Genomic DNA, 24,688 nt, shown 5'->3' with positions numbered 1-24,688 from the left:
CCCCCCCCCCCCCCCCCCCCATCAGCCCGTCCTAGCCCACACCCACACCACTGTACACAGAGGTCCTGAGTCCTGAAGTGGCCACCTGGAGAATCATCACAGGCTCAATAAACTCCGGCATTGCCTGCCACTCAACTTAAGGACACAACTAAAGAGAAGAGGAAACTGTTCCACAGGGAGTTGCTAGGGGAAAAGGGACTTGGTGTCACAGACACTGAGAACTGTTTTGTCTGTACAACCTTCTCATTTTACAGATGAGCAAACTCTGGTCAAGAAAACTTTCGTCCATGTGTTTGGTAATGCAGCTCCTTGCTAACAATGGGAAAGGTTTCTGCTTTAGTCCACCCAGAGCAGACCTCCTATTTCCTCTGCATCCATATGAGACACAGCCACATGTCAGGGGACTCTGTGGCCAGGGCCAGCCACATTTCCTGGGACCAGGCTCTCTAGAAATGTTGATACTGTGGTCAGGCAGAGCCATGGCATGGTGCTCTCTGGCTCACACTAACAGCCTTGATGAATTTTGTTTCATGTCACTTTTCCTCTTCCAGTTGGGCATGCAATGAATAAATTGCTAAAAGTGCAACCTGATCACTTCTTGTAAACGCTTAGAAAGGCTGGGAGTAAGTTTCTGCCTGCCCACCTCCCCACCTTGTGGTACCCACGAGAAGGCATCAAGCAGCACTTTTGGGAATTAGTTGGTTATTCGAAAGCCATGTAAGAAACCTGTGTTGTTGAATTTAACAGTGTCTGTACTGGCTTCTCATTCAAAATTGGCTCCTGTAAAACAAAAAAAGTCATGTAAATCTTTTAACTTAATGTATTAAGAGCACTTATGGAATGTGTATACACTTCGATGTGGGAGGCCTCATTTCCTTATGTAATTTCTCCAGTAACATAATCCAGTCTTGACATGGAACTTTTCTCCAAGGAGGTCAGAGGACTTGCAGTTATTATTTCATGACCCCCGACCTCTGTAATGTGTGTGGAAGCCACTCACAGAAATGTGTGGCATGCGCGTGGACTTGGATTGCTTTTCTTTTCCGTTTTTTAAAGGTTATTCCTTGTGGGGTATAGGTTTTGATATGGAGCTGATGGAAATAGCAATTGGTTGAACCTTTCTGGTTGTGCAGCCCTGAGCATCCCATCTCATTTCATGGAACATGATTTCCTTAAAATGAAGGGTAGATGGTGTCAGATAATGTTCATTGAGTACCATGTGCCAGTGTGTTCTCTGTGTTTTAACTCACTGAGTCACCATAGGAGCCGTATGAGGAAAGTAATATTGCTATTTTGCAGGTGGGTAAACTGACATGAAAGTTAGGTTCTCTGCCCAAAGTCACACAGCTTCTCTGTGTCAGAGACTTTAAAACTTGGGCCATCTGCCTTCACGGCCCACACTCTTAGCCTCTCTGATATACTGCCTCCAAAGCTATAAGGCAGCCTCCTTACCACCAAGTTGTGTCGGGCCTTTAATGTGTTGTTATTTCTTATTTCATGAGAATTTTCCCTTTAAAAAGCAGATTATGTTGTTAAGGCTAAATATTGGCGTCAACAACCTTGATACTCAAATTACCCGAAGAATGAATGAAAGCAGTCCTCTTTGTCAAAAGCACCCCAGGATTCTGAGAGTTGGATGCACCTTGCATGTGCCCACTGCTGTGTCTGAGATGAGAAAGTGCGGGTTTAGGATGGAAAAAGTGATCCTAAGGGAGATATTATCAGCCGCCTTCATAATTAAGATTTACCTCATAGCCATGCATGTGTGTGCACAGTAATGCAATGGCTCATACCCTCTACAACTGCTATAGTCGGCCCATGTCTTAGACAACTCCAACTGTGTAACCACCTCCATAGGGCCACTACTTTAAAGTAGATCTGCCCGTCTCCTCCTTAGCAAAACATTCTGCTAAATGCCAGGCACCCATGATCCCACATCAATATAAAATCAAAATCTAAACCCACGACTAACATTCCAAGCCATGTCACAAAGTGGTCTCAAGCAGAGCTCTGCAGACAGCGGTTGACTATGGGAGAATGCTCGCTTAACTATCCCTGAGTCTGGGGGCAGCAGGCAGTAGCTGCTGACAGGCCCTGGACACTAGGAAAGCAGTTCAAGCACCCAGCAGTATGACATGACTGGTGGGAGGGGAGGTTCCTGGGGAGGAAAATGACAGAATGTAGGTTTCATTAAGAGCATTTCCAAAGACCAGCAGCTGCGGGAAGAAGAGAGTGGAGTAGGGGAGATAAGGCTGGGAGAGCAATCACTTTGAACCCTGTGTGAAGTGAGGGATGAGGTGAGACAAGCCTGAACATGAGTGGTGAAGGGAGGAGGAAAAGGCATGTTCAAAGGCTGTTATTACGGGTTGGATTAGATAAAGGAAAGGAAGGAGGGAAGCTAAGAAAGGGATCAATACTCATTCCAAGATAGCAGGTTTAATGAGCTCTATTAGCAATAATGACAAGGCTGGCAGGATGCTGGGTTTGAAGATAACAGATCATAAGTTCAAGCAAGAGAGGAGTGAAGCCTGAACATTCAAAAGGACAGAAGAAAGTAACAAGGCAGTTAGCTGTGGGCATGGGGACCGTCTTTATTTGCATAAAATAATAAATGCATTAATACTGGTATAATTGGAGTAGACCTTGGAGCCAAGGGCTCCAAACTGCTATTCTGTAAAGAAATTAACAGGGAATATAAAATGTATCAAAGACGTGGTTGGAGTGGCTGTGTAGAGAATCACAGTAACCACATGAGATTAGAAGACAAGAGAGAAAAAGTGCCTTAGATGGTTTGACTCAGGACTGAAGGGTCCCGGGTTCGATTCCGGTCAAGGGCATGTACCTTGGTTTCGGGCACATCCCCAGTAGGGGGTGTGCAGGAGGCAGCTGATCAATGTTTCTCTCTCATCAATGTTTCTAACTCTCTATCCCTCTCCCTTCCTCTCTGCAAAAAATCAATAAAATATTTTTTTTAAAAAAGAGAGAAAAAGTCAAGTGAAGAAGGATTATGGCTCACAGGGTGGTGTTTAGAGACCTACAGGGAAGCATGTCTGCAAGCATGCTCTCATACAACCCTCCCGCTCCTCTGCACAGGCCACCTCGAATCTGGCTGGCCCTGTCCCTTGCTTTGATCAATAGTATAAAGAGAAAGTGACCTGTGCTAGTCCGGTCTTCGGTAGTTTACAGCTTCAAAGCTCCTCCCTCTGACTGCTTCCATCTCTGTTCCTGGAATGCTTATACCGCCATGAAGGAAGCCCCATCTAGACTACTGACTGAAGAGAGCAGGTAGAGAAAGGTCACTTGGAGGACAACAGAGGGTCTCCAGCTGGCGGCCAACACCAAGGTCTCGCACATCAGCAAGGCCATGTTGGTCCCTCCAGCTCTAGCTGAGTCTCCCCAGCCAACACCACATGGAGCACGGCCAGGCCATCCGTGTGAGCCTGCCCAAATTGCAAACCTACAGAACTGTAAGAAAATCATTGTTTTAGGCCACTAAGGCTTGGGGAGCTGGTTATGCTGCAGGACATGACTGATAGAACAAAATTCTAAGAAATGAACAAAGAATAAACTATGAAAATTGGAAACGCTATTTCACCATGGCTCCTCCACTTAAGAGCTATATGACTTTGAGAAAGTTGCTGGTAAGCCAAAACCTTAATGTATCTCATCTGTAAAATGAGGAATAAAAGCAGTTTGTTACTCCCAAGATTGCCAAGAACATTCAAGCAAACCATCTATTTTGCTCCATACAGCAACTGGGACATGATAAGTGTTCAATGCATAGTACTTACAATTATTATCATTAAAAGGTCAAAAAGAATATTCCTGAACATCACCATAATTAGTATGTTATTAAGTGTGTATTTGGTACCATCTAGAAAAATTTAACAAACACAATCTCTTCTGTTGTTTGATACATTGCATTTCTAAGGAATCTTGTGTAATCAACAATTATGTTATAAAAATAACTGCTTCCACAGGGAAAAGGTGGGGTTTAGGGCTGTAAAACCTAAACATCCCTGAGAAAATTTAGTATTTAATCACATCCAGGTTGTGCTCAAAAGGCCTTTTTTTATCTCCACCAAGACTATCCCTTGCACTCTCTTGTAAACATTATCTTTATTAACTATGGCTCTTCATAAAGTAGAAACACGAGGGTTAACAAAACCCCAAAGTTAAAATAAATTGTGCTTAGAATATAAGAATGTTGAAGGGAAGACCCCAAAGCCAATCAAACTGTCAGCTGCTCAAACCAGGTATCACCAACAACGTTTGCTGCTATGAGTGTTCTAGCTCCCAGCGGAGAAGGAAGGCTTCTTTACCCACGTGACAGCGTGTGATAGAAAAGGTGTTCTCCAATTAGTCCGCTGCATTATATCCAATTTATGGTATGAAAGCCGATCCTGCAGGAAGTTTTTCTGCATTGTACTACCCAGGGTACTAAATAAAATATGCTAGTTCTGCTTATCAGCTAGAATAATGATTGCTTTCTGTCATGATCAATTTCATTTTGAGCTCCTTATGGGGAAAACCAAGCAATACTAAGATCTACTGCTACTCCACCTGCCCTCCCTGCCGCACACACAGGATTATGGAACTATCAGGTAGGCTTCTGCCCCTCAACAAGTTTTGCTCTAAGCAGTCTCACTGTACATGGACAACTCCCACATTAAAAGACTTACTTTACTCTTCTTACAAAGGAATATAACTTCCTTGGTCTCTCATCTCCATTCTCTTTAGAATCCCAGGGGCTGTGAAGATAGAGCAGCACTACTGAGTGCAAAGGATGTCCCACAACATTCGAGAGTTGGTGCATCCAGAGTGAAGAGACACTTACAGAATATGAGGATAAAGAAGGTTCGGACATTCTCCAAACACAGCCTGGGAGATGAGCACTAGGATCCAGAAGATGCTGCTAGAGGAAGTGTGCAGCAGACCCAGGGATGGGCTAGAAGGAAAGGACAGAGAAGTCTGTAAGGAGAGGAGCGGGATCTCAAAAATGTTAAGCAGGAGCAAATAAGCAAGAATGCAATAGTAAAAGTCAGCAGTTTAGGTCCAAGAAAGTAACAAATACGTGTTTCCTCTCCTGCTCCCACCCCATAGGTAATGTGAAGCAGGCAGCAGCAGAAACCAAAGCAGCAGCAACGATGTCATACAGCACCCAGAGCAGTGATGGCGAACCTATGACACGCATGTCAGAGGTGACACGCGAACTCATTTTTTGGTTGATTTTTCTTTGTTAAATGGCATTTAAATATATAAAATAAATATCAAAAATATGTCTTTGTTTTACTATGGTTGCCAATATCAAAAAATTTCTATATGTGACACGGCACCAGAGTTAAGTTAGGGTTTTTCAAAACGCTGACACGCCGAGCTCAAAAGGTTCACCATCACTGACCTAGAGCCTGGACAGCTTCCTATTGGGCTCCATCAATGGGCCTTAACCATACTGCACTTGGCAAGATGGCAACCGACTATACTTGAAGGTCATGACCATGGGCAACTTGCCATGCCCATCCTAGGGGTGAGCACTATCACATGATGTATTGTTCTTTTTACCATGACCCTTGGGTGAAATTTCTCTTTGGTCTGAAGAACACCTGTCACAGTACTGGGCATTTTACCATGTGGACCAGTTTGGCATCTTTTCTCCCTGACTGCTAAAGAGCTCAGAGCCTCATGACCCACCTGTCGTCGCAAGCCTGTGTGCCTTTATGGCATACATTCTTACCCTCAATCCTGGCTCCCTTCCTTAAGGCTCCAATTCTGTTTTTGTTTTTTTAATGGATGCTATCTTCTCATATTTTATGTATTACCAACTGCCTTATATATCTGGAATAGATCCAAGTATAAATTTAAATCCACAAATACAAAACGCGGCTCTGTTTCAGAGGATGATCTTACTATACAGTAACCATGTGGATTCATTCACTCTTCCACAAACATTTATGCTGCACAGAAAATGGACCAGGCATTGTGCTACAGGGGAAACAAAAATAAATAAGACAGGCCTGGCCCCTGCCCTGATGTCTAGTCAGGAAAAGACACAAAATAAGCTACAAATTGTTTAAGTACTGTAGCAAAATAAAACAAGGACCTAAAATGGACAACTATAGACTTGAGTGCGGAGCACTTCCGAGACCCAGCTGAGGTTCTAGGCACGGGGGCTGACGGGCACTACCTGGAGCAGTTCAGGACATTCCTGGTGAAGGAGTCAGCCCTGGCTTATACTTCAAGTTTAACCTGTTCCTGAAGAAAAATCCTCAGAAACCAGTGCGTATGGCCCTGAGGCCAGCAGTACACAGGATGCTGATGTGCCTTCCTTGGGAAGGCCACCTGAGGCCAAACTGGTGGAGCTGGACTTCCTGGGAGCACCAGACCTTCCTGTGCTGGGCCCACCTCAGTGTGTCCTTGGGCCTGGGGGCTCTATTGTGGACATGCTGCAAGACCGCCAAGGACCTGGACCCGGCAATGGAGGCAACACAGAAGGAGAACCTGCAGCTGAGGAGCCAGTGTGAGGGGCTGCATCAGATGAACCTGGAGATGGGGAAGGGATGAGAGCTTCATATCCCAGGGGATGGGGAAGGTCATGGATGGGGACAAGAGCTTCAAGTACCAGGCGATGGAGAACACTCAGAAACAGCAGGACTTTCCCAAAGCCAAGACCCAAACATTCTGAGAGAAAAAGACCAGCTGACCGTGGATCTGAACTCCATGGAAAAGTCATTCTCTAACCTCTTGAAGAGGTTTGAGAAGCAGGAGGAGTTAATCAAAGGCTACCATATGAATGAAGAATCCCTGAAGCAGTTATATCATCAGGTTTAAGGAGGAAGGCCAGAGGTACCAAGCGCTGAAGGCCTATGTGGAGGAGAAACTGTGACTGGCCAACAAGGGCATTGCCCAGGTCTGGAGCGAGGCCCAGGCAGAGGCGCTGGCCTGCCAGGCGAGCCTAAGGAAGGAGCAGATGCATGTCTACTCGCTAGAGAAGGCTGTGGAGCAGAAGATAAAGAAATGATGAACTGACCAGAATTTGTGATGACTTCTTTTCCAAGATGGAGAAGATCTGGCAATTTAAAAATGGGCAAAGGACCTTAATAGACACTTCTCCAAAGAGAACATACAGATAGCCAACAGACATATGAAAAGATACCCAATGTTACTAATTATCAGAGAGATGCAAATTAAAACCACAATGAGATATTACCTCATACCTGCTAGAATGGGTAGTATCAATAAATCAACAAAGAACAAGTGTTGGCGAGGATGTGGAGGAAAGGGAACCCTCATGCACTGCTAGTGAAAATGCGAATTGGTACAACCACTGTGGAAAGAAGTATGGAGTTACCTCAAAAAATTAAAAGTGGAACTGCTTTATGACCCAGCAATTCCACTTCTGGGAATATATCCAAAGAAACTCAGAACCTTAATTTGAAAGAATATATGCACCCCTATGTTCATTGCAGCATTATTTATAATAGCCAAGATTTGAAAACACTCCAAGTGCCCATCAGTAGCTGTGTGGATAAAAAAGCTGTGGTACATGTATACAATGGAATACTACTCAGCTATAAAAAAGGAACTCTTACCTTTTGAGACAGCATGGATGGACCTAGAGAGTATTATGCTAAGTGAAATAAGCCAGTCAGAGAAAGACAAATACCATATGAATTCACTTATATGTGGAATCTAATGAACAAAATAAACTAACAAACAAAACAGAAGCAGACTCGGGTACAGAAAACAGACTGACAGCTGTCAGAGGGGAGGGCAGTTGGGGGACTGAGTGAAAAAGGTGAGGAAATTAAGCAACAACAACAACTCATAGACACAGACAATAGTATGGTGATTACCAAAAAAAAAAAGGGAGGTGAGGAGAGGTAGTAGAGGGTAAAGGAGGGATAAATGGTGATGGAAGGAGACTTGACTTGGGGTGGTGAACACACAATACAATATACAGATAATGTATTTATAGAATTGTACACCTGAATGCCAGAAGCCAATTCCAGCACGTCAGCAGGGCTGAATCATCTGGAAATGACTGAGGGCATTTCCCCAAATGTGAAAAGCATGCATAAATTGATTGCTTGCTGCCAGACAGCTGAGGGCATTTCAATCTACATGTTATTGCCTCCTACTGGCCAAATACCTGAACAGCTGTAGGCAATTCTTCCAATTTGACAATGGATTCTGTATACTAAACCCTGGCCTTTGATGTATAGCTACCTTGCCTTAGGACAATTTGTGTTAATAAATAGCAAGGGGTCCTGAGTCAAGGGAGAACTTAGTTCCTTTAGCTAAGTCTTCTCTGACTCCCCAAAATGCCTTTCAAAATTATGTTTCATCTCTGGACTCTTTATTAATTTAAACATAGCGCCTTCTCCAGATTCCTGAACCCCTTCTAGATGCTGGAATAAGACCACCGGCACTTGAACTCTATGTAATTTTATTAACCAATGTCGCCCCAATAAATCCAATTAAAAACATAAATAAATAAACCCTAAATATAAGTATAAAAATAAATTAAAAGTTAGCGCCCCCCCCCCCCGCCTTGAACCTACATTTTAATCTAAGAACACACACCTATCTATAGTATGGTATCATCTTGGGGGTCAATGTACAGAACTGCCTTTGAGGTAAAATATTCTTATTAAGGTGAAAATTTCACAACCTTATGGTTAAAGTTAAGCCAATAGCTGCCCCTGGACCACTGCCTCCCACAGAGTCCTACTCTGCTACCGGCAACACCACAGTGTACAATATAGGGTTTCTACTTCAGACACTTTCTCAGAATTAAGCATATGTGTTGAAATGTAAGATCAGCCCAGCCAGTGTGGCTCAGTTGGTTGAGTGTGTCCCATGCACCAGGAAGTTACTGGTTTGATTCCCAGTCAGGGAACATGCCTGGGTTGCGGGCTCGATCCCCAGTAAAGGGCATGCAGGAGGCAGCCGATAAATGCTTCCCTCTCATCAATGTTTCTCTCTCTCTCTCCCTCCCTCTCTCTGAAATCAATAAAAACATATTTTTTAAAAATGTCAGATCATTCATTAGTGGTGACAGAAGGACCACTCATCCATGACAGAATTCAACAGAAATAACTTCACAAAACAAACTCCTATTTTATTTGGGTGGGGGGGGGTGATGTTTAAAAGTAACATTCATATTGGTTTGTTTTTTGTTAGTTTTTGGTATAATAATGACATTTTGGTAATGTATGAAGGCTCCACATTTCTTAGAAATGAGTGCTGAAATATGTAGTGGTCAAACGCCATTATGTCTGGGATTTGCTATAAAATACACTAGCACAGGAAAATGGGGCAGATAAAGCACATGGTGCAAAATCTTGTTGGTGATGAGCAGATGGGAAGGGATTTTACTGGAGCATATTTGAGTTTCATAATTCAGAATCACATTCTGAGGGAAAACATGGCCAGCTTGTCTTCATCTTCAAAAAGGGTCAACTTGTACATTTTTTCTTTTTTAATCCTCACCCGAGGATATTTTTCCACTGATTTTTAGAAAGAGGGAAAGACAGAGAGAAAGATCAGTGTGAGAGAAACACATCGATTGGTTGCCTCCTGCATGTGCCCCGACCAGGGCCCGGGCCAGGGAGGAGCCTACAACTGAGGTACGTGCCCTTGACTGGAATCAACCCCAGGACCCTTCAGTCCACAGGCCTAGGCTCTATCCACTGAGCCAAACTGGCCAGGGCATGTACATTTTTTCTTTATAAGTGATTTATGGTGCAAGTCAAATCCATTGAAAAACAAAGGCCGCAGTAAAGATTCACTGCCATCCATTAAATTATAACCCCAACCTCATTTAAACGCCTTCCAAGGGAACACATGTTGAAATGCAGACAAAGAAGGCTAGCATGCAGGCAGAGCAAGTGAAAGAATCAGGCTTCAAATACGAAACTCACCTGCACACCCTTCTGCTACAGGGAGGCTGCCTAAATGCGGAAAGGGAGGGGCAAATAGCTGACAATTATCTGGATAATGCAGGAGAAGCTCATCCTTGTATGTGGGTAAATGGCTGGAAGAAAAAGAAAAGAAAAGGCTAGTGTCTCCGTTATGTAGCTGACTGCCTTGCTTCACCGTCTCCTTGGTGGCTCTAAACAGAACCAAGTATGGACCCAGAACCAGGACAGTGAGAAGGCGACAGGGCGGTGGGGCTGCAGCACATGAACTCTTTACAAGGGCCCTTGGAGAAATCAATTCAAAAGGATACGCACAACGACTCATAAGTTTGTAATAACTGTTTTTTGTAAATATAAGACAAATATTAAGCCTGTTAGGCTAAAAGATGCGAAATTTTATAGAAAGGCCTTCTCACCTGATATCACCCTTTCTTCCCACTGTCTTTTCATGAGTCTTCCCAAATGAAATAATTTCTCCTTTCTAGAAGGGGAGAGGTCACCATGGGAGTATAGGTCCTCCCTAGGTGAGGAAACCGACACCTCACCCTCCTCGCCCTGTTTTGTGGGAAGCACACCTTGAAAGAAAGCAGCAGAGAGCAAAGCAAGCCGGTGGGGATGGGGAGGGGGGTGTCCCTAACCCTTGGCAGAATGAAATGATGGCTCCTATGCTCACCCAGCATGTTCTTGCAGCAGAGAGAGGAGCTGGCTCCCACTCAGTGTGGCTCAGTGGTTCAGCGTCAACTTATGAACCAGGAGGTCGCAGTTCAATTCCTGGTCAGGGCACATGCTCAGGTTGTGGGCTCCCTCCCCAGCAGAGGGCTGCAGGAGGCAGCCGATCAATGATTCTCTCTCATCATTGATGGTTCTATCTCTCTCTCCCACTCCCTTCCTCTCTGAAATCAATAAAAATATTTAAAAAGAGAGATTTGTCTATAAAACAAACTTATTTTTTTAAAAAAAAAAAAGAGGAGCTGGCTTTCAAAAGTATGTATCTGGAAAGTAAAAAAGACATTTTCCTCTTTAAGTAAATAATTGGGATAAGAAAAACTACCCAAGGCACTGAAGAGATGCAGCTGACAGCTCACGAATGGCTGTCCTGTTTTTAGGGCAGATTAGGAAGATAAGTGTCCAAATATCCCACAGTGTCTTCACAGTCAAGATGGTCTTCCTTCTGTCAAACAAATCCTCTGGGCTGTAAACTAACCCTGCTTCCATTTGCTCTGCTCACATTGCCGATCCTAGACGGAACTCCATCAGAGTGACCGCCCCACCCCCACCCCGCCCTGCCCCAAGAAAACCATAGGGCTTTGAGGATCCATAGCCATACCTTCTAGGAGGGGCAGTATCAGGGCTAGACCCTACAGGCCATATCTCGAAGTTTCCAGACCCATGTGCTACCTGGTGACACTAGATTGTTTTCTTTTTCTGATTCATTTAGTTAAAGCTTGATATATTTGAAATCTGCATCTGAAGTTTAAACCTGAACCCTCAAAATCAGGGAGGGCCCCATTAGCAGCTGATAATTGCCTTATAAAAAGCTCTCCAGTGAAGAGATGATTTATGATGCATCCGTACATGAAATATGCTATAAAAGAATACCGTGCTGTAAAAATGAATTGGCACTCTATGTAATGATGAGTAAACATCCCTTACCCATTGTTATGTGAAAAAGCAACTGCAGAACAATCCCATTTCTGTGAGCAATGACTGCAGGTAGGGAAAGGTCACCAAAATCGCATGCAGTCCCTTGACAGTCAACCTGGAGGCTGAGATTAGGGGGGACCTGCAGTTCTAAGCCAGGCATTGCTAGATGAAAAATGGGCGAAGAGCAAGTATTGCTATCATCATCATCATAAAAAAAGGTCAAGTTTTAGAAAGGGAGATTTCCTCTTTCTTGTGCCCCTTTCCCTGCAGGGACTGCAAAGCATGACCCCCACCCTTTATAAATTCTTCCCTAAAAAATAAAAAAGCATGTTTTCCTCCTCATCAAGGCAATTTCCATCGAAAGCCAAGCCCTCAGTTGTAAAGTCCTAAAAAGAGTGGATGAAACCCTCCTCTGTCAGGACCTAGGGAGTTCAATGCGGTCCCAGAGGCACCCTGGGCTTCACAAAACAAAAGCTGCATTACATCAAAGGTACACATAACGAGCACATACCAGTGTCAGGGCAATCCAACAGAGCCAAGCTGTGGATAAGTGAACGGATAAATACACGTCCAAAGATGATACAAGTCATATTTTAAAGAATGCATGCGAAAAACGCATCTTAAGAAACAGCAATGGAAGGATTAACTGAAGAGGCTGAACTTGGAGATGCAGCTTGAACAGAACTAGATAGGTAAGGTGCGGGGGAGGGAGGGCAGGTCTACATTGGAGCTTCCCAAAAGGGGCATCCCCTCCCCATCACACCCTCCCAGCCCTGACTGCCCAGAAATGGCTCCAGGTGTGTGAGGACCCCAACCTCCTCTCGCCCTAGGACAGCACGGTGGCAGCTAGGCTGCCAGAGCTCCCTGGGCCAGGCATCTCCAGCCTGAGCGTCCTCTGTCATTGACCTCCACGTGCCCTCCACAGATGATCACTCTGTGTGCCTCGATCGGAAAATGTGCTTCCCAAACATGACAGGTCTCTGGGAAAGGACTTGAAGAAGAGAGTGAGGATGACAGAGGTGTCGAGTAAATTGTTGGGATTCTTTCATGCCTTCACTTAAGATTTTAAATAACCAGCTCTGGCCAGGTGGCTCAGTTGGTTCGAGTGTCATCCCAATCTGCCAAGGTTGCGGGTTCAATCCCCTGTCAGGGCACATATAGAATCAACCAATGAATGCATAAATAAGTGGAACAACAGATTGATTTTCTCTCTCTCTCTCTCTCTCTCTCTCTCTCCTCCTCCCTCCCTCTCTCTCTAAAATCAATAGATTTTAAAAAGGAGATTTTAAATATCCATTCCTATTATTTCCTCTCAAATAGGGTGCCACACTCATATGCTATCAAACTCCAAGATCACTTATGAACCACTTCACATCTTGCCAGCCTCCAATTCAAAGAAATCCCTCAGTAAAAAGGTCAGGGGCGCACCCATCCCTGAAATATAGTTACAGTTCCTTTATTTCTGGATTTATAGTAATTTCTATGATTTAATCAGCATAATTGCTGTTATTGCACTCAAAAGACGAAATTCCATGAATGTAACTAGCCACTACATTAGACCTTTCTTCAGGACTGCCTGGCTTAAGGCCATATGGTAAATATAGGGTTGGGATGATGACTACACAGTCAAACCGCAGAGAGCATTGTCTCACGTTGCATCAAGTTGATGCAAACCTATAAAAAGCCTTGAGTGTACTGGGGGTTGAGAATTCTTTCAGTTAGCACAGGGGAAGACTCGAGAGACTGCCGGGCCAGCACATAGATTTTCTATCACACTATGTGGGAAAAAGTGTGTTTGTGTTTGATGCTTGCAAGGAAAGAAAAACACAGCTTGACACTGAAACGCTTTAATTTATAATATTCTGAGCCATGTTTACATCTTGGAAGGTTTCATGCAGTGCAGCAACAAAGCAAAGTATTTTATAAAAATGCATTTAAGGTCACTAAGTAGCTAGAGACACCAAGCTGAGAGCCTGCATTAGGAAATGAAAAGTGATGGAATTTGCACCAAGGAACTTAGAACTGATCAGCTTCGGAAACTCAGAACTCCCCACCCTTTGTGATCCACCTTGGTCACTTCATTGCACCCAGGAACTTAGAACTGATCAGCTTCGGAAACTCAGAACTCCCCACCCTTTGTGATCCACCTTGGTCACTTCATTGCTGAAGGTTCTATAATTTCATTGGCTGGCTCTGGAGCACCATGGTGGACAGCAATGCCATGGGGATTACGGTGAAAAATGCCCCCTTTATTACATGGCCCCAGTGTGCGGGGTGTGTTTTTTAGGGGGTATGTTATGGGCCGAACTTTTCTCCCAAAATTCGTAGGTTGAAGTCCTAACTCCAGTACTTCAGAATGTGAGCATATTTAGAGATAGGGGCTTTAAAGTGGTCACTGAGTTCAAATGAGGTCATTAGAATGGCCCCTAATCCAATGAGTCCCAACAGGTGGTGTCCTTATAAGAGGAAATTAGGACACAGACACGAATGGAGGAGAGACATGTGAAGACACAGGAAGAAGACAGCCATCTATAAGCCGAGGAGAAAGGCCTCCTAATGATCAATCCTGTCAACACCTTGAGCTCAGACTTCTAGCCTCCAGACCTGAGAAAATAAGTTTCTGTTGTTTAAACCCCAAGTCCATGGTAGTTTGTTTAGACAGCCTGAGCAAACTAATATGGGGGGGGGGCGGTCTTGTGTCTACTCTTGATGACTTGTCCGACTTACGTTTTCACCAGTCATTACCAGTGGGATTGCCATCCCTAGTTCTAGCAGCCCGCCCTCCCTCCCTCCCTCCTTCCTTCCCTCCCTTCCTCTTCTAACTGCCTCTTTTAAATCTGTGGTTGGCAAGGTAACTGCAATTGTCAGGCCTTTCAGGAGAGCCCAGTGGTTAAGAAGAATATAGGCTCTGGAGTCAGAGTGTCTGGCCTAGAACCCCGGCTTGGCCACACACCTGCTCAGAGACCCTGAGTGAGAACGTGTATGAAGCTAGAATACGATCTGCCAAATGCATGCACGCAAGATGTTAAAAATGGGTTTGTAAGTCTGTCAACCTTCACAAGCTCAGTCTGCCTTTCTTTTAAGCTGCATTTAGCCCAATCAGTAAAAATGGCTGTGATCAAGGTCACAAGCTCCCACACGACTTTTTTTTTTTGCCCATCTTCATACCCACAGGATGCTCTTATCAAACCTTCACACCCCCATTTTTCCTCTTTGCTATACCCCACAACATCTTAATCTTCCTAGTATGTCAAGGAGTGCATTCCAACATGATTCTTCCTTTCTCCAAAACACCACTGGCAAACTTTGCTTCTCTCCCCTCAAAATATTTCTTTTAAAGAGGTCTCTTTCCTTCTCCACCTTTCCCCATTCTCGGTGTCAGAAGGCATCACTCTTTAGGACTCTCCTCCATCTTTCATGGGACAGAAAAGTTGGCATCATGTGATAAACACACAATTCAATATACAGCTGATGTGTTATAGAACTGTACACTTGAAACCTGTATAATTTTATTAACCAATGTCACCCCAATAAATTCAATAAAAATTTCTAAAAACACCTAGGAGAAAAGAAGAGTTGGCATTGTGAAAAGGCAGTTCAGAGTTTAAGTTCAAAAGTTTAATTACTGGTAAAAAAAAAAGTTTAATTACTGATGTACAGGGTGGGGTAAAAGCAGGTTTACAGTTGTTCATGTGGAAAATACAATTATTAATAATACAAGAATAAACTGTTTCGAACACAACTATAAACTGACTTTTGCCTCACCCTGTCTTGTATATAGTGCAGTTGTGCAATGGTATGATACTTTTTAGCCATATAAGGAAAAATATAACATTGTAACTTTGATTTAGAATACCTTTCATTGAAAATGACTTTTTCTAGACATTTTTCAAGTAAAATACAGTGGGGCCTTGACTTACGAGTTTAATTCGTTCTGAGACCGCTCGTTAAGGAGCTCGTTAACACAAATTACTCTGTCAACGCAATGCAAAAAATTGGCCGAGAGACAGCTCGTATCTCAAAAAAAACTCGTTAGTCGGGACACTCGTAAGTCAAGGCCCCACTGTACATATTATCATTTAATTTCTGAATGTGAAAAGTTTTCCCCTGTACATGAAGTTTATGGCTTTACAGGGTGGCTTTGAGTCATCAAAGCATGTGATGATCAATATGCACATTCAGGAATTAAGTGGGGCATTAGGGGAGGTGGGAGGGCGGCCCAGGCCATCCCAGGATTGCTCAACAAGCAAGGAAGGCTCATCTTGGGAATGCAGAAAAGCAGCAGTGAGATAATACTTAACTACCTGCAATAAAACCCAGCTTCTTAATGTTCTGGCAAGTTATGTTTATTTAGCATATCACTGAGGGGTGATGATTCAATAAAGTTTCAGCTCAACAAAAACTATTAAGTAATTCAGCAAACCAAGTCATGGTCAAAGATGCTCACTCAGACCAGGAGGTCTAATAACAATAAAATGAAGCAATACACAGGCAAAGGACCCAACGATGAAGCTGACTAAATGCCCCCAAAGTCACCTCTTTGAGGACTCAGACCTGTGGACAGGGTTATGTATGGCAGAGAAACCCACTCCTGGTCTCTGTATTCTGCTGGTTCTTTAGAAGTTGGCAAGAGGCCAGATAGTAAATAGCTGAGGCTCTGGGGGCCAAATAAGGTCTCAGTTGCATAGACTTTTCTTTTACAGTCCTTGAAAAATGTAAAAAGCATCCATAGATCATGGGTTGTATAAAAACATGCCATGGGCTCTACTTTGCCAATTCCTATTCTCTACACCAAACTCTCAGGGCCAGGTCTGTGTGCAGAGGGCCCTCCTGGCTTCCCGCCAGTTCAGGCTGACATTTGCCCCTGCCATTCCCAAAGAACTAAAGATGGGGGGCTTCACCCTGGTAGGAGTAAACAGAAAACACCCCACAGAAGGGGCCAAGGGGGAAAGGGTAAGAAGGGATATGAAGGCTGAGAATAGATGGAGATCAAGTTTCTGAGATCATAAAGGGCATGAAAAGATGTTTTAGTTTTCTATCCCACTGAACAAGGAGGCAACGTATAGACCCAGACAAGCTCTCTTACACCTGCTACTGACTTGCACGGATCACACCTTGAAGCTGGAAAGAAGACAAAGCACTCCTTTGCTCAATGGGGATTATCACGTAGACATTATAACACCACTCCACCCCCTACAGGTGTTTCAGGTCCAGAAATTGTCCAGAAGGTCCTAATACATTTATGAGAATAGATCTATAATAGATCATTAGGAGAATCAGGGAATGTTGGAGGTGGATGCACTCTGCTTAAAGTTACTGTTGGGAAATACAAGGTGAACTGGCCAAGGTATCTGTCCCTAATGGGCCAATTCTGATGCCACTGGCCACCTGTCAGGGCACATGACCAGAGAATTTGCCACCTCCCGGTAATGCTTTCACATTCCAATCATGCTTAGGAGAAACTTGTGGCACGTGGTAATTTCTTGCTAGCACCTCTGCAGAAAAATCTTCGATTCCCACCAACCTCATGTTTTCGTGCCCGTTTGGACCTGTGGTGGTTCTTTTGCTGAAAGGATACAGCTGGGCCACAGGAAATTTCAAGTCCCTAACCCCCAAAATGTGATATTAATCAGATGTGTGCCAAAAACAGCTCTCTTTAAAATGTCCCAAAGGTCATTGTTGGCTCAACATTCCTTTACTGAAAGATAAGGTGAACTAAAATCCATAAATTCCATAATAGCAGAAGTTTGTTTTGTATCTACTCTATTCACAGATGTATTCCAAGTGCCTAGAAACTGTGCTTGGCACACAAAGCAAGCTCACAGGTATTTGTTGAATAAATGAATGAAAACTGTTGGGCCGAAACCGGTTTGGCTCAGTGGATAGAGCGTCGGCCTGCGGACTGAAAGGTCCCAGGTTCGATTCCGGTCAAGGGCATGTACCTGGGTTGCGGGCACATCCCCAGTAGGAGATGTGCAGGAGGCAGCTGATCGATGTTTCTCTCTCATCGATGTTTCTAACTCTCTATCTCTCTCCCTTCCTCTCTGTAAAAAATCAATAAAATATATTAAAAAAAACAAACAAAAAACTGTTGGTAAAACTTGAAGAGTGGTAAATGGCTTCATAGAAAAGGAAGAGCCTAGCTTGGCAAAAAAAGAAGCTGCAGATGTTATAGCTGTTTACTTTTTCATCCCCCAAATAAAAGCAATAAATTGAACAGACTAGAGACCTTTGTTCTCCTGATATTCTGCAACTGCCCGAGCAGGCAGACCCTCTAACGCACAAAAGTGAAGAGTCCTGCTGAGCAGCGGGGTAGGGGCTTTCGGAAGCTGAACCCACTGACACGGAAACTACTGATTGAAATGCAAGCTTTCTCCTAAGAAGATAGAGTATTCTAGAACAAAGGAAGAGCACATTTGCTTTTTCCGGGTGCACCCACCCCAGCTTCACTTAGAAAAGATGAAGTGAATTAATGTAGGAAGTCAGGCATCAACTACTTCAGGGACAATGAGAGTAGCAACTGGACCCGGACTCAAAGAACACACCAGTGAAAGCACAGCCTTTGGTGGCGAGTTCAATTGTTAGCTGTTTCCTAACACTTTGTATTGTGTCTCCAAGAATGAGTGAAAAGTGATACAGAGGCTGCCTTGGCCGATGCCCGCTACCTTCCCTCCTCTAACACCTGTTCTTCAGCTTAAAAAATAAGAGAGTGTGGGAGGAAGCGGGCTTCCCTTTGAAACTATCATCCTCCCCATCAAAGCCAGTGTCTATAGGGCAATTGTCACGTGAGCAGGAATACCCAGGTCCTCTTCAGGCGTTATTTAAAATAGCAAGCTCATGGAGTTAGCCAGAGCTGCCAGAATCAGCCCTGTACTAACTACATCAGCAGTTAAAATTAAGCCAGTCAAACTGGGAACCAATGCAAACTGTGGCAGCATCTCACGGAGGTGCAGGTAATCGGGTTGCTGAAAGGCCTGAAAGATTTAAGTCAAATCTCATCACTATTTACTTGTAATGTTCACATATTCATTCTCTTGGTCATTTGATAATGTGTATGCAGGACTGTCCAGGCATAGGGCTAACCTCCAGGGATACAGCTGTGGATGAGGGGACAGTTGATTCAAGCCCTCTGAGGGCCGACTGCCCAATGGGAGACAGGACCAGCACAGGGAAACAGGCTGCCTTCAGCATGCCTGCGATTTAGGCAGTTTTGCATAAAGCCACCTTCACCTGTCCCCTGCTCTGTTCTTCCCAACATCCGTTACCACTTTCTCCTTAACATTAGGGTGTCAACGGTTAAGATATAAATGCTTTTTTAAAGCGGGATCGCATGCCCTAAAATAAGCCAACTATTCACAGAGCTGCCCTCGGTGCCTGTCCTGAGCTACTAGTATGTGGGCCACAAGACAGGGAGGCAGCAGAAAGAGAGACCAGAACTGCGCTGAGGACTGAATGATCTGATTTCTAGTCTTCTCTCTGCCAACAAGACTCCTTCATGACCCTATGCAAGGGATTCACCGCTAAGATCCTCTAAAATGGGGTAACTGGGCCTCTACCTGATACTATGGTCACACAAGTTGGGCACCTTGAGTAGTCAGGTAGAAGGCAGGAAGCAAAGATAAGTTCTTTTGTAACTTTCCCAAATGTGATGCCACATTTGGAATGGCATCTAGAAACAATTGATGTGTGACTGGTACATAAACACTCTCAGTGTTTCTGGCTGTCATCTGAATTTGCACTTTCAAAAATGTCTACTAGTAAGCCCCAAACTCACAAATAAAACTTAACAAATGTCCACGGAGCATCTACTACATGCACTCACTACACCAGACATAGGGAGACACAGTAGCGGTCACGAGAGGTAATCGTTGTTGAGCACTTCCTACACATGTTAACTCATTTCATCTTCATGGCAACCTTATAACTCTAGTACTAATGTGATCCTCACTTTACAAAGGAGAAAATTAAAGCACAGAGATTAAGAAACTGTTTAAGGTCACAACACAAATGGTAGAGCTGGAATTCAAACCCTGGCTGAGTTTCTACTATTATGCATGTTTGACATTACCGAAGTCTTCTGTAGGAACCCGGTGACCTACCAGATAGTGCATTCTCCAGGCCTTCCCGCAGTGTAGCCTTAGCTACAGTCCGGTGCTCTCATCTGGTGATGCTGCTCTAATTAAGCGACCTTCTTGTTCTCCAAATTCCAAGTAAACACATTTGCAGAAATATCACATTAACGTCCAAGTTTTAATAGGATTTGGCAACGCTGTTGTATTATCTCAAAGAGAAGTGGGAGGTTTGCCTCCCCATGTCATTACTTCCTATGGGAACATGACCCTGAGCAAGAGCAGTGCCTAGTAAGACACCACTGCCTGAACAAATACAGCTGAGGGGCAGCTGGGGGCCTCCACTTGGAGGTCCATGAACCCCGATGCTGAAAATCATAGCTAATGCAACTTAGACAAACACCGAGCACACTGTGTTAAACAGCCATGCTGAAAAACAAAGCTATGCTCTCTTCCCCATAAACTCGTTCCCAGCTGCTTGAATCTCTCCCTGATCATTGATAGTATAGTGTAAACTACATGACTTTGAACTCAATCATGTACCATGTGTGTTGGTTACAGTTTCAAAGGCCTTGTCTGAAAATCAAGTCTGTAAACTGCAACCAGTAACTGTAGCTTATTCTTCTGTGCTCATTTTCTAGGACTATTTTTTAAAATATATTTTTATTGATTTCAGAGAGAGAGGGAGAGAGATAGAAACATCAATGATGAGAGAGAATCATTGATCGGCTGCCTCCTGCACATCCCCCACTGGGGATTGAGCCTGCCACCCATTGCATATGCCCTTGATAGGAACTGAATCCAGGACCCTTGAGTCTGCAGGCTGACATTCTATCCACTGAGCCAAACCAGCTAGGGCTCTAGGACTATTTTAAGCTCATAATAGATGTTCAATAAATCTGTAATAGACCAAAAAATTTAACTAGGATGTTTATTAGACACAGCCTCACTCAGTAAAAACTGGATTTTACTGACAATTCATACACATAACATATGTATTCCTTTTGTCTTATTTTTAAAAAGCCTTTAACATTTCCTTTTATTGATATGAGACCCATAAAGGAAGGTGAAAATAAACACAAAACTTTCATTCAAGCTACATGGTTTGGGGGGTGGGGGGGGCGGTTAAGGGAAAGTCAGCTTGTGGGAAAAGCTTTAATAGTCACAGGAGGAGTAAGGCCATGATAGCTTTATATGCTTCATTTGGCTCTAATAAACTCAGCTACATCCCACACCAACTCTGACATCTTAGCTGGGAAAGAGTATGCCCTATGTCAGATGATAATGTTAAGTAAATATGGACTCTTGTTAAGGTGTCATTGGCATTCATTCAACAGTGCGTAGTACATTTTGGGTATTGGCACAATGTATACTGCCCTAGAGCAGTGGTCAGCAAACTGCGGCCCCTTGAGTGTGACTCTTCCACAAAATACCACGTGCGGGTGTGCACATACAGTGTGATTGAAACTTCGTGGCCACACTCAAGGGGCCAAAGAGCCGCATGTCGCTCGAGAGCTGCAGTTTGCCGACCACTGCCCTAGAGAATCTCTAGAGACAGACCCTATGATTAAGGTAAAATCCTACAAGGAAGGAAAGCTATACATGTATGAACCAATTTTGTGTATAATATGATAATACAGAGTTAATTGTTTAAGACAGATCTCAAGGGCATAAACCACTATGGTCATGGTGAATGTTGGGACCCATCTAAATGGGTTCGCACCATGACCTGGGTTTCTATTAAACTTTCTTTTGAATTTATAGTCACTTGAATTTAGTCTTCTTCCTTACTTAGATCCCAGGATCTGGAAAGTTCGGCCTCATCTGTAGACACCTCTGGGAAGATAAAAGGACCCAGACTTTGAAGTCAGACAAACTTGGGTTTGAATCTTGGCTCTCACATGTATTAATTGTGACTCTGGGCAAGTTTACTTAATCCCTTTGAGTCTGGGTTCCCTCCTCTGCAAAACTGAGAATACAAATGCTACAGTGTGGCTTTGAGGATAAGACTTTATGTATGCAAAGTGCATAGAACAGTGCTGAATACATAGTCAATCCTCAAATTGTCATTATTTAACATATTGCAAAAGGCTAAAATGGAGAGATGCTGCTTACGTGAAGCCACGTAGAAATGTACGGGGTGGGGGAGGGGCAGAATAAAGATTATTCTCATTTTTTCATCTCCCTATCTTTTTAGGTAGGAGATCAGATTTATTGCATCTACCATACTCATTTTAGTATTAAACCCATCTCCATATCAATAATAATAATTTCTTAAGTCATTTTCAACAAGTTCAAGAAGTTCTTTCTCTGTGCTAAAGCTGTTCACCAAAAGGCAGCTAGTAAAGAGTGGGCCTACGTAATCAGATAGAGTTCCCAGAGCAGTAGCGTTGCTGCGGTACTTACAGCTTAATTGGGGGTCGCCTAAGAGCTGAAGAGTTGGTTTCCTGGAAGGCTGGTTCTCCGTCTGGTTTAAGGTGAATGCGGTCCATCTGCAGAGCGCCCCCCCACCCCAACCCTGACCCGGGTTGAGGAGCCTGCCTTCTACAGCTGAAGCTTTCCCAGCTTTAATCACATCTCATTAACCTGCAGGTTCTGGTTCCAGAGGTCCAGGACTCTAACAGGCTTCCAGATGATCCCCACGTGGCTGGTGTCCAGACCACAGTCGAATTAGCAAGAGCCAGGACAACCACAATTCACAAACCAAGGCGTCCATAGTATTCCTCCATTCTCAGGGTTCAAAAACAAAATGGGGCAGCAACTGCCAAGACACTATCTTTACAAAATTACTAACTTTTGGTGGGATGTACTGATTGGATGACCTGAGACAGCTTCTAAACCACTGGAACTGCCCTGTATTGTCCCCGAGTGGAGGTTGCATGGGTGTACACATATGGAACTGCAGAGTTTAGATTTGTGTGCTCAATGTCACTTATATCTCAATTTGGGGGGGGGGATCTAAAATAGAAAATAAAGGAATGAGAATACAAAGGGAAAAAAGCACTAAATTATGGAAGTAGTGTTAAAGCAATGGAGTACACCTAGAATTCTCCACTCCCATAAAGTAACTTAAACCCAAATAACTGAATATTCACGGGGCATTTTCTCCAGCTGGAAACATCCTCTCCCATTCCTCTTAGTGGAAACACATCGAGACGCTGCTAGTGTTTCTTGCCGAGAGTCTAGGTGTGAAAGAAACCCTGCTGTTTCAAACATCTGAAGGGGAAAAAAAATGACAGTAACAGTCCTAACAAATGGACTTGTCCTAACCTTAGGACACTCATCAGGCACCCGTGGCTCCTGCAAATTGGACATGCATTCTGTAACTCGCTGATTTATGCGCAGGCAGACCTTCAGGCTCTGAACAAATGAGCAAACCACCTCAGGGACACTTTCCATGTTAAATTAGAGGCTTTCTACTGTGGTGATAGGAAAACAATGCGTCCGAAGAAATATTGTGGTCATGTGGATGAAACACAGGGCTAGAACCAGGCAAGCAATTCTGGTGCCAGTGCCACCAAGTCATTTCACCAGTTGGGTGACCTTGCTTACCCAGTTAACCTCTTCCAGTCTTTACCTGCCAACTAAACACACTTCTTCCTCCTTCTCTAACCCTCACGTATTTTGTTCAGTGGTCACACACACATACCATGTCCCACTAACCCTCACGTATTTTGTTCAGTGGTCACACACACACACACACACACACACTCACACACTATGTCTGGAGAAGGCGGCCCTTCCCAAGGAGTGACTATTGATTCGCCTAAAAGCCCATCATCATTCCACCGCCAAGGACAGATTTTAAAGCATGGCACCTGGCGTAACTGATGCGCTTTTGTACCACTAAACTGACCAGCCCTGAAACCACTTACACCAGAACCTCTGAGCCCATGAAATAACATGTTCCTGCAAGCTGAAAACAATCATGGTTGATTCATCCACTATGACATTATAAATAGTAAAATTTCCTTTTCTTTCAAGTTCATCTCTGGGGGTTGCAGTGTTACCTAGCACTGCCCAATATTTATCCTGGCACCCCAAACAGTGTATGGATCCCAAAGACGGAGATGAGTCCGGTGTGTATGGGGATCACAGTATCTCCCACAGCACCTTTAGAAAGCAGGCAACTAAGACACGCTTATGGGTGCACGCCTCCTCCGTCCAGTGAGAGCACTGGAATGAATAGAAGCCAAGAACACATGATGAAAACCACATCAACCCTCACCTCCAAAAAGCTGCAAGCAGAGAACAGTGCCTCCCCTTCCTTTTGTTGAGAAAAAAACAACTGGGGAGCATTTTCCAAACTATAGATTCCCTAGCTCCATCCAGGCTTAGCTTTAACAAGCACACAGGTGCTCTGTGGGCCACGTTTTAGGAAAAAGACTGTTCCTCTTCTTGATGGCTCAACAATCTTGACATTTTGTTTTTGTTTTCAATCAACACAACCATCTCCCCACCCCTTTGCCCACAGAGGCCCTGACAGTGTTACACTCTGTCCTGGCAGAAGGTCACAGGACAGCCCAAGGCCAAGTATTTACTTGTTGATGTTGTGTTTTCAAAACAAGATATAAAAGCAGTCATTCGTCTCTGCCTCGCTGTTTACAACCACAATCCGATCCACTTTCCTTAAAAACTTTCCACCTCTTCCCCTCCAACCTCCGCCACGCAAAAGTTCCCGAGACCAGCAAACAGCCTCTGGCCCTTAGGGCACAGACTCTAGGTGCAGACTCTCGGGTGCCTGTTGCTGCCCTGGCCCAGAAAACACAGAGAAAGGTGCGCACCACGGAGAAGTCACCCAGCGCATCCCAGCACCCCGTGCCCGAAAGCACCTCCATCCCCCTCCTTGGCGGCGCCGCCTTCCCACTAGCCTGGGTGCCCAGCGGCGACACGACACAGCCTGAGGCTTACCTGAAACACGTGGTGAGCTCGCCCGAGGCCTTCAGACACGGGTATTTGGTCGTGGCGATTTTGTTTTCTGAGCAGACTTCTCTACGAAAAAGTTAGAGAGGCAAAGTCGTTGACTCCCCACGTGAGAGCGCAGGCCAGTGCGCG

The 24,688-nt window shown here is 44.2% G+C and overlaps 1 protein-coding gene across 1 annotated transcript in view; it reads right to left on the bottom strand.

The window, feature by feature from the left end:
• The window catches only part of CCBE1 (collagen and calcium binding EGF domains 1), a gene marked incomplete at its 5' end in the record, with an annotated part of 176,335 nt that overhangs the window by 151,177 nt on the left and 470 nt on the right, over positions 1-24,688 (bottom strand). Inside the window, one exon of the mRNA XM_005881811.2 lies at positions 24,545-24,625. Within this exon, the coding sequence (XP_005881873.1) occupies positions 24,545-24,625 (81 nt within the window). The remainder of the gene's footprint in view (positions 1-24,544; positions 24,626-24,688) is intronic.

The sequence above is a fragment of the Myotis brandtii genome, unplaced genomic scaffold (assembly GCF_000412655.1).
Source record: "Myotis brandtii unplaced genomic scaffold, ASM41265v1 scaffold69, whole genome shotgun sequence".
Lineage (NCBI taxonomy): Eukaryota > Metazoa > Chordata > Mammalia > Chiroptera > Vespertilionidae > Myotis > Myotis brandtii.
This window is presented reverse-complemented; position numbering and strand designations above follow the sequence as displayed.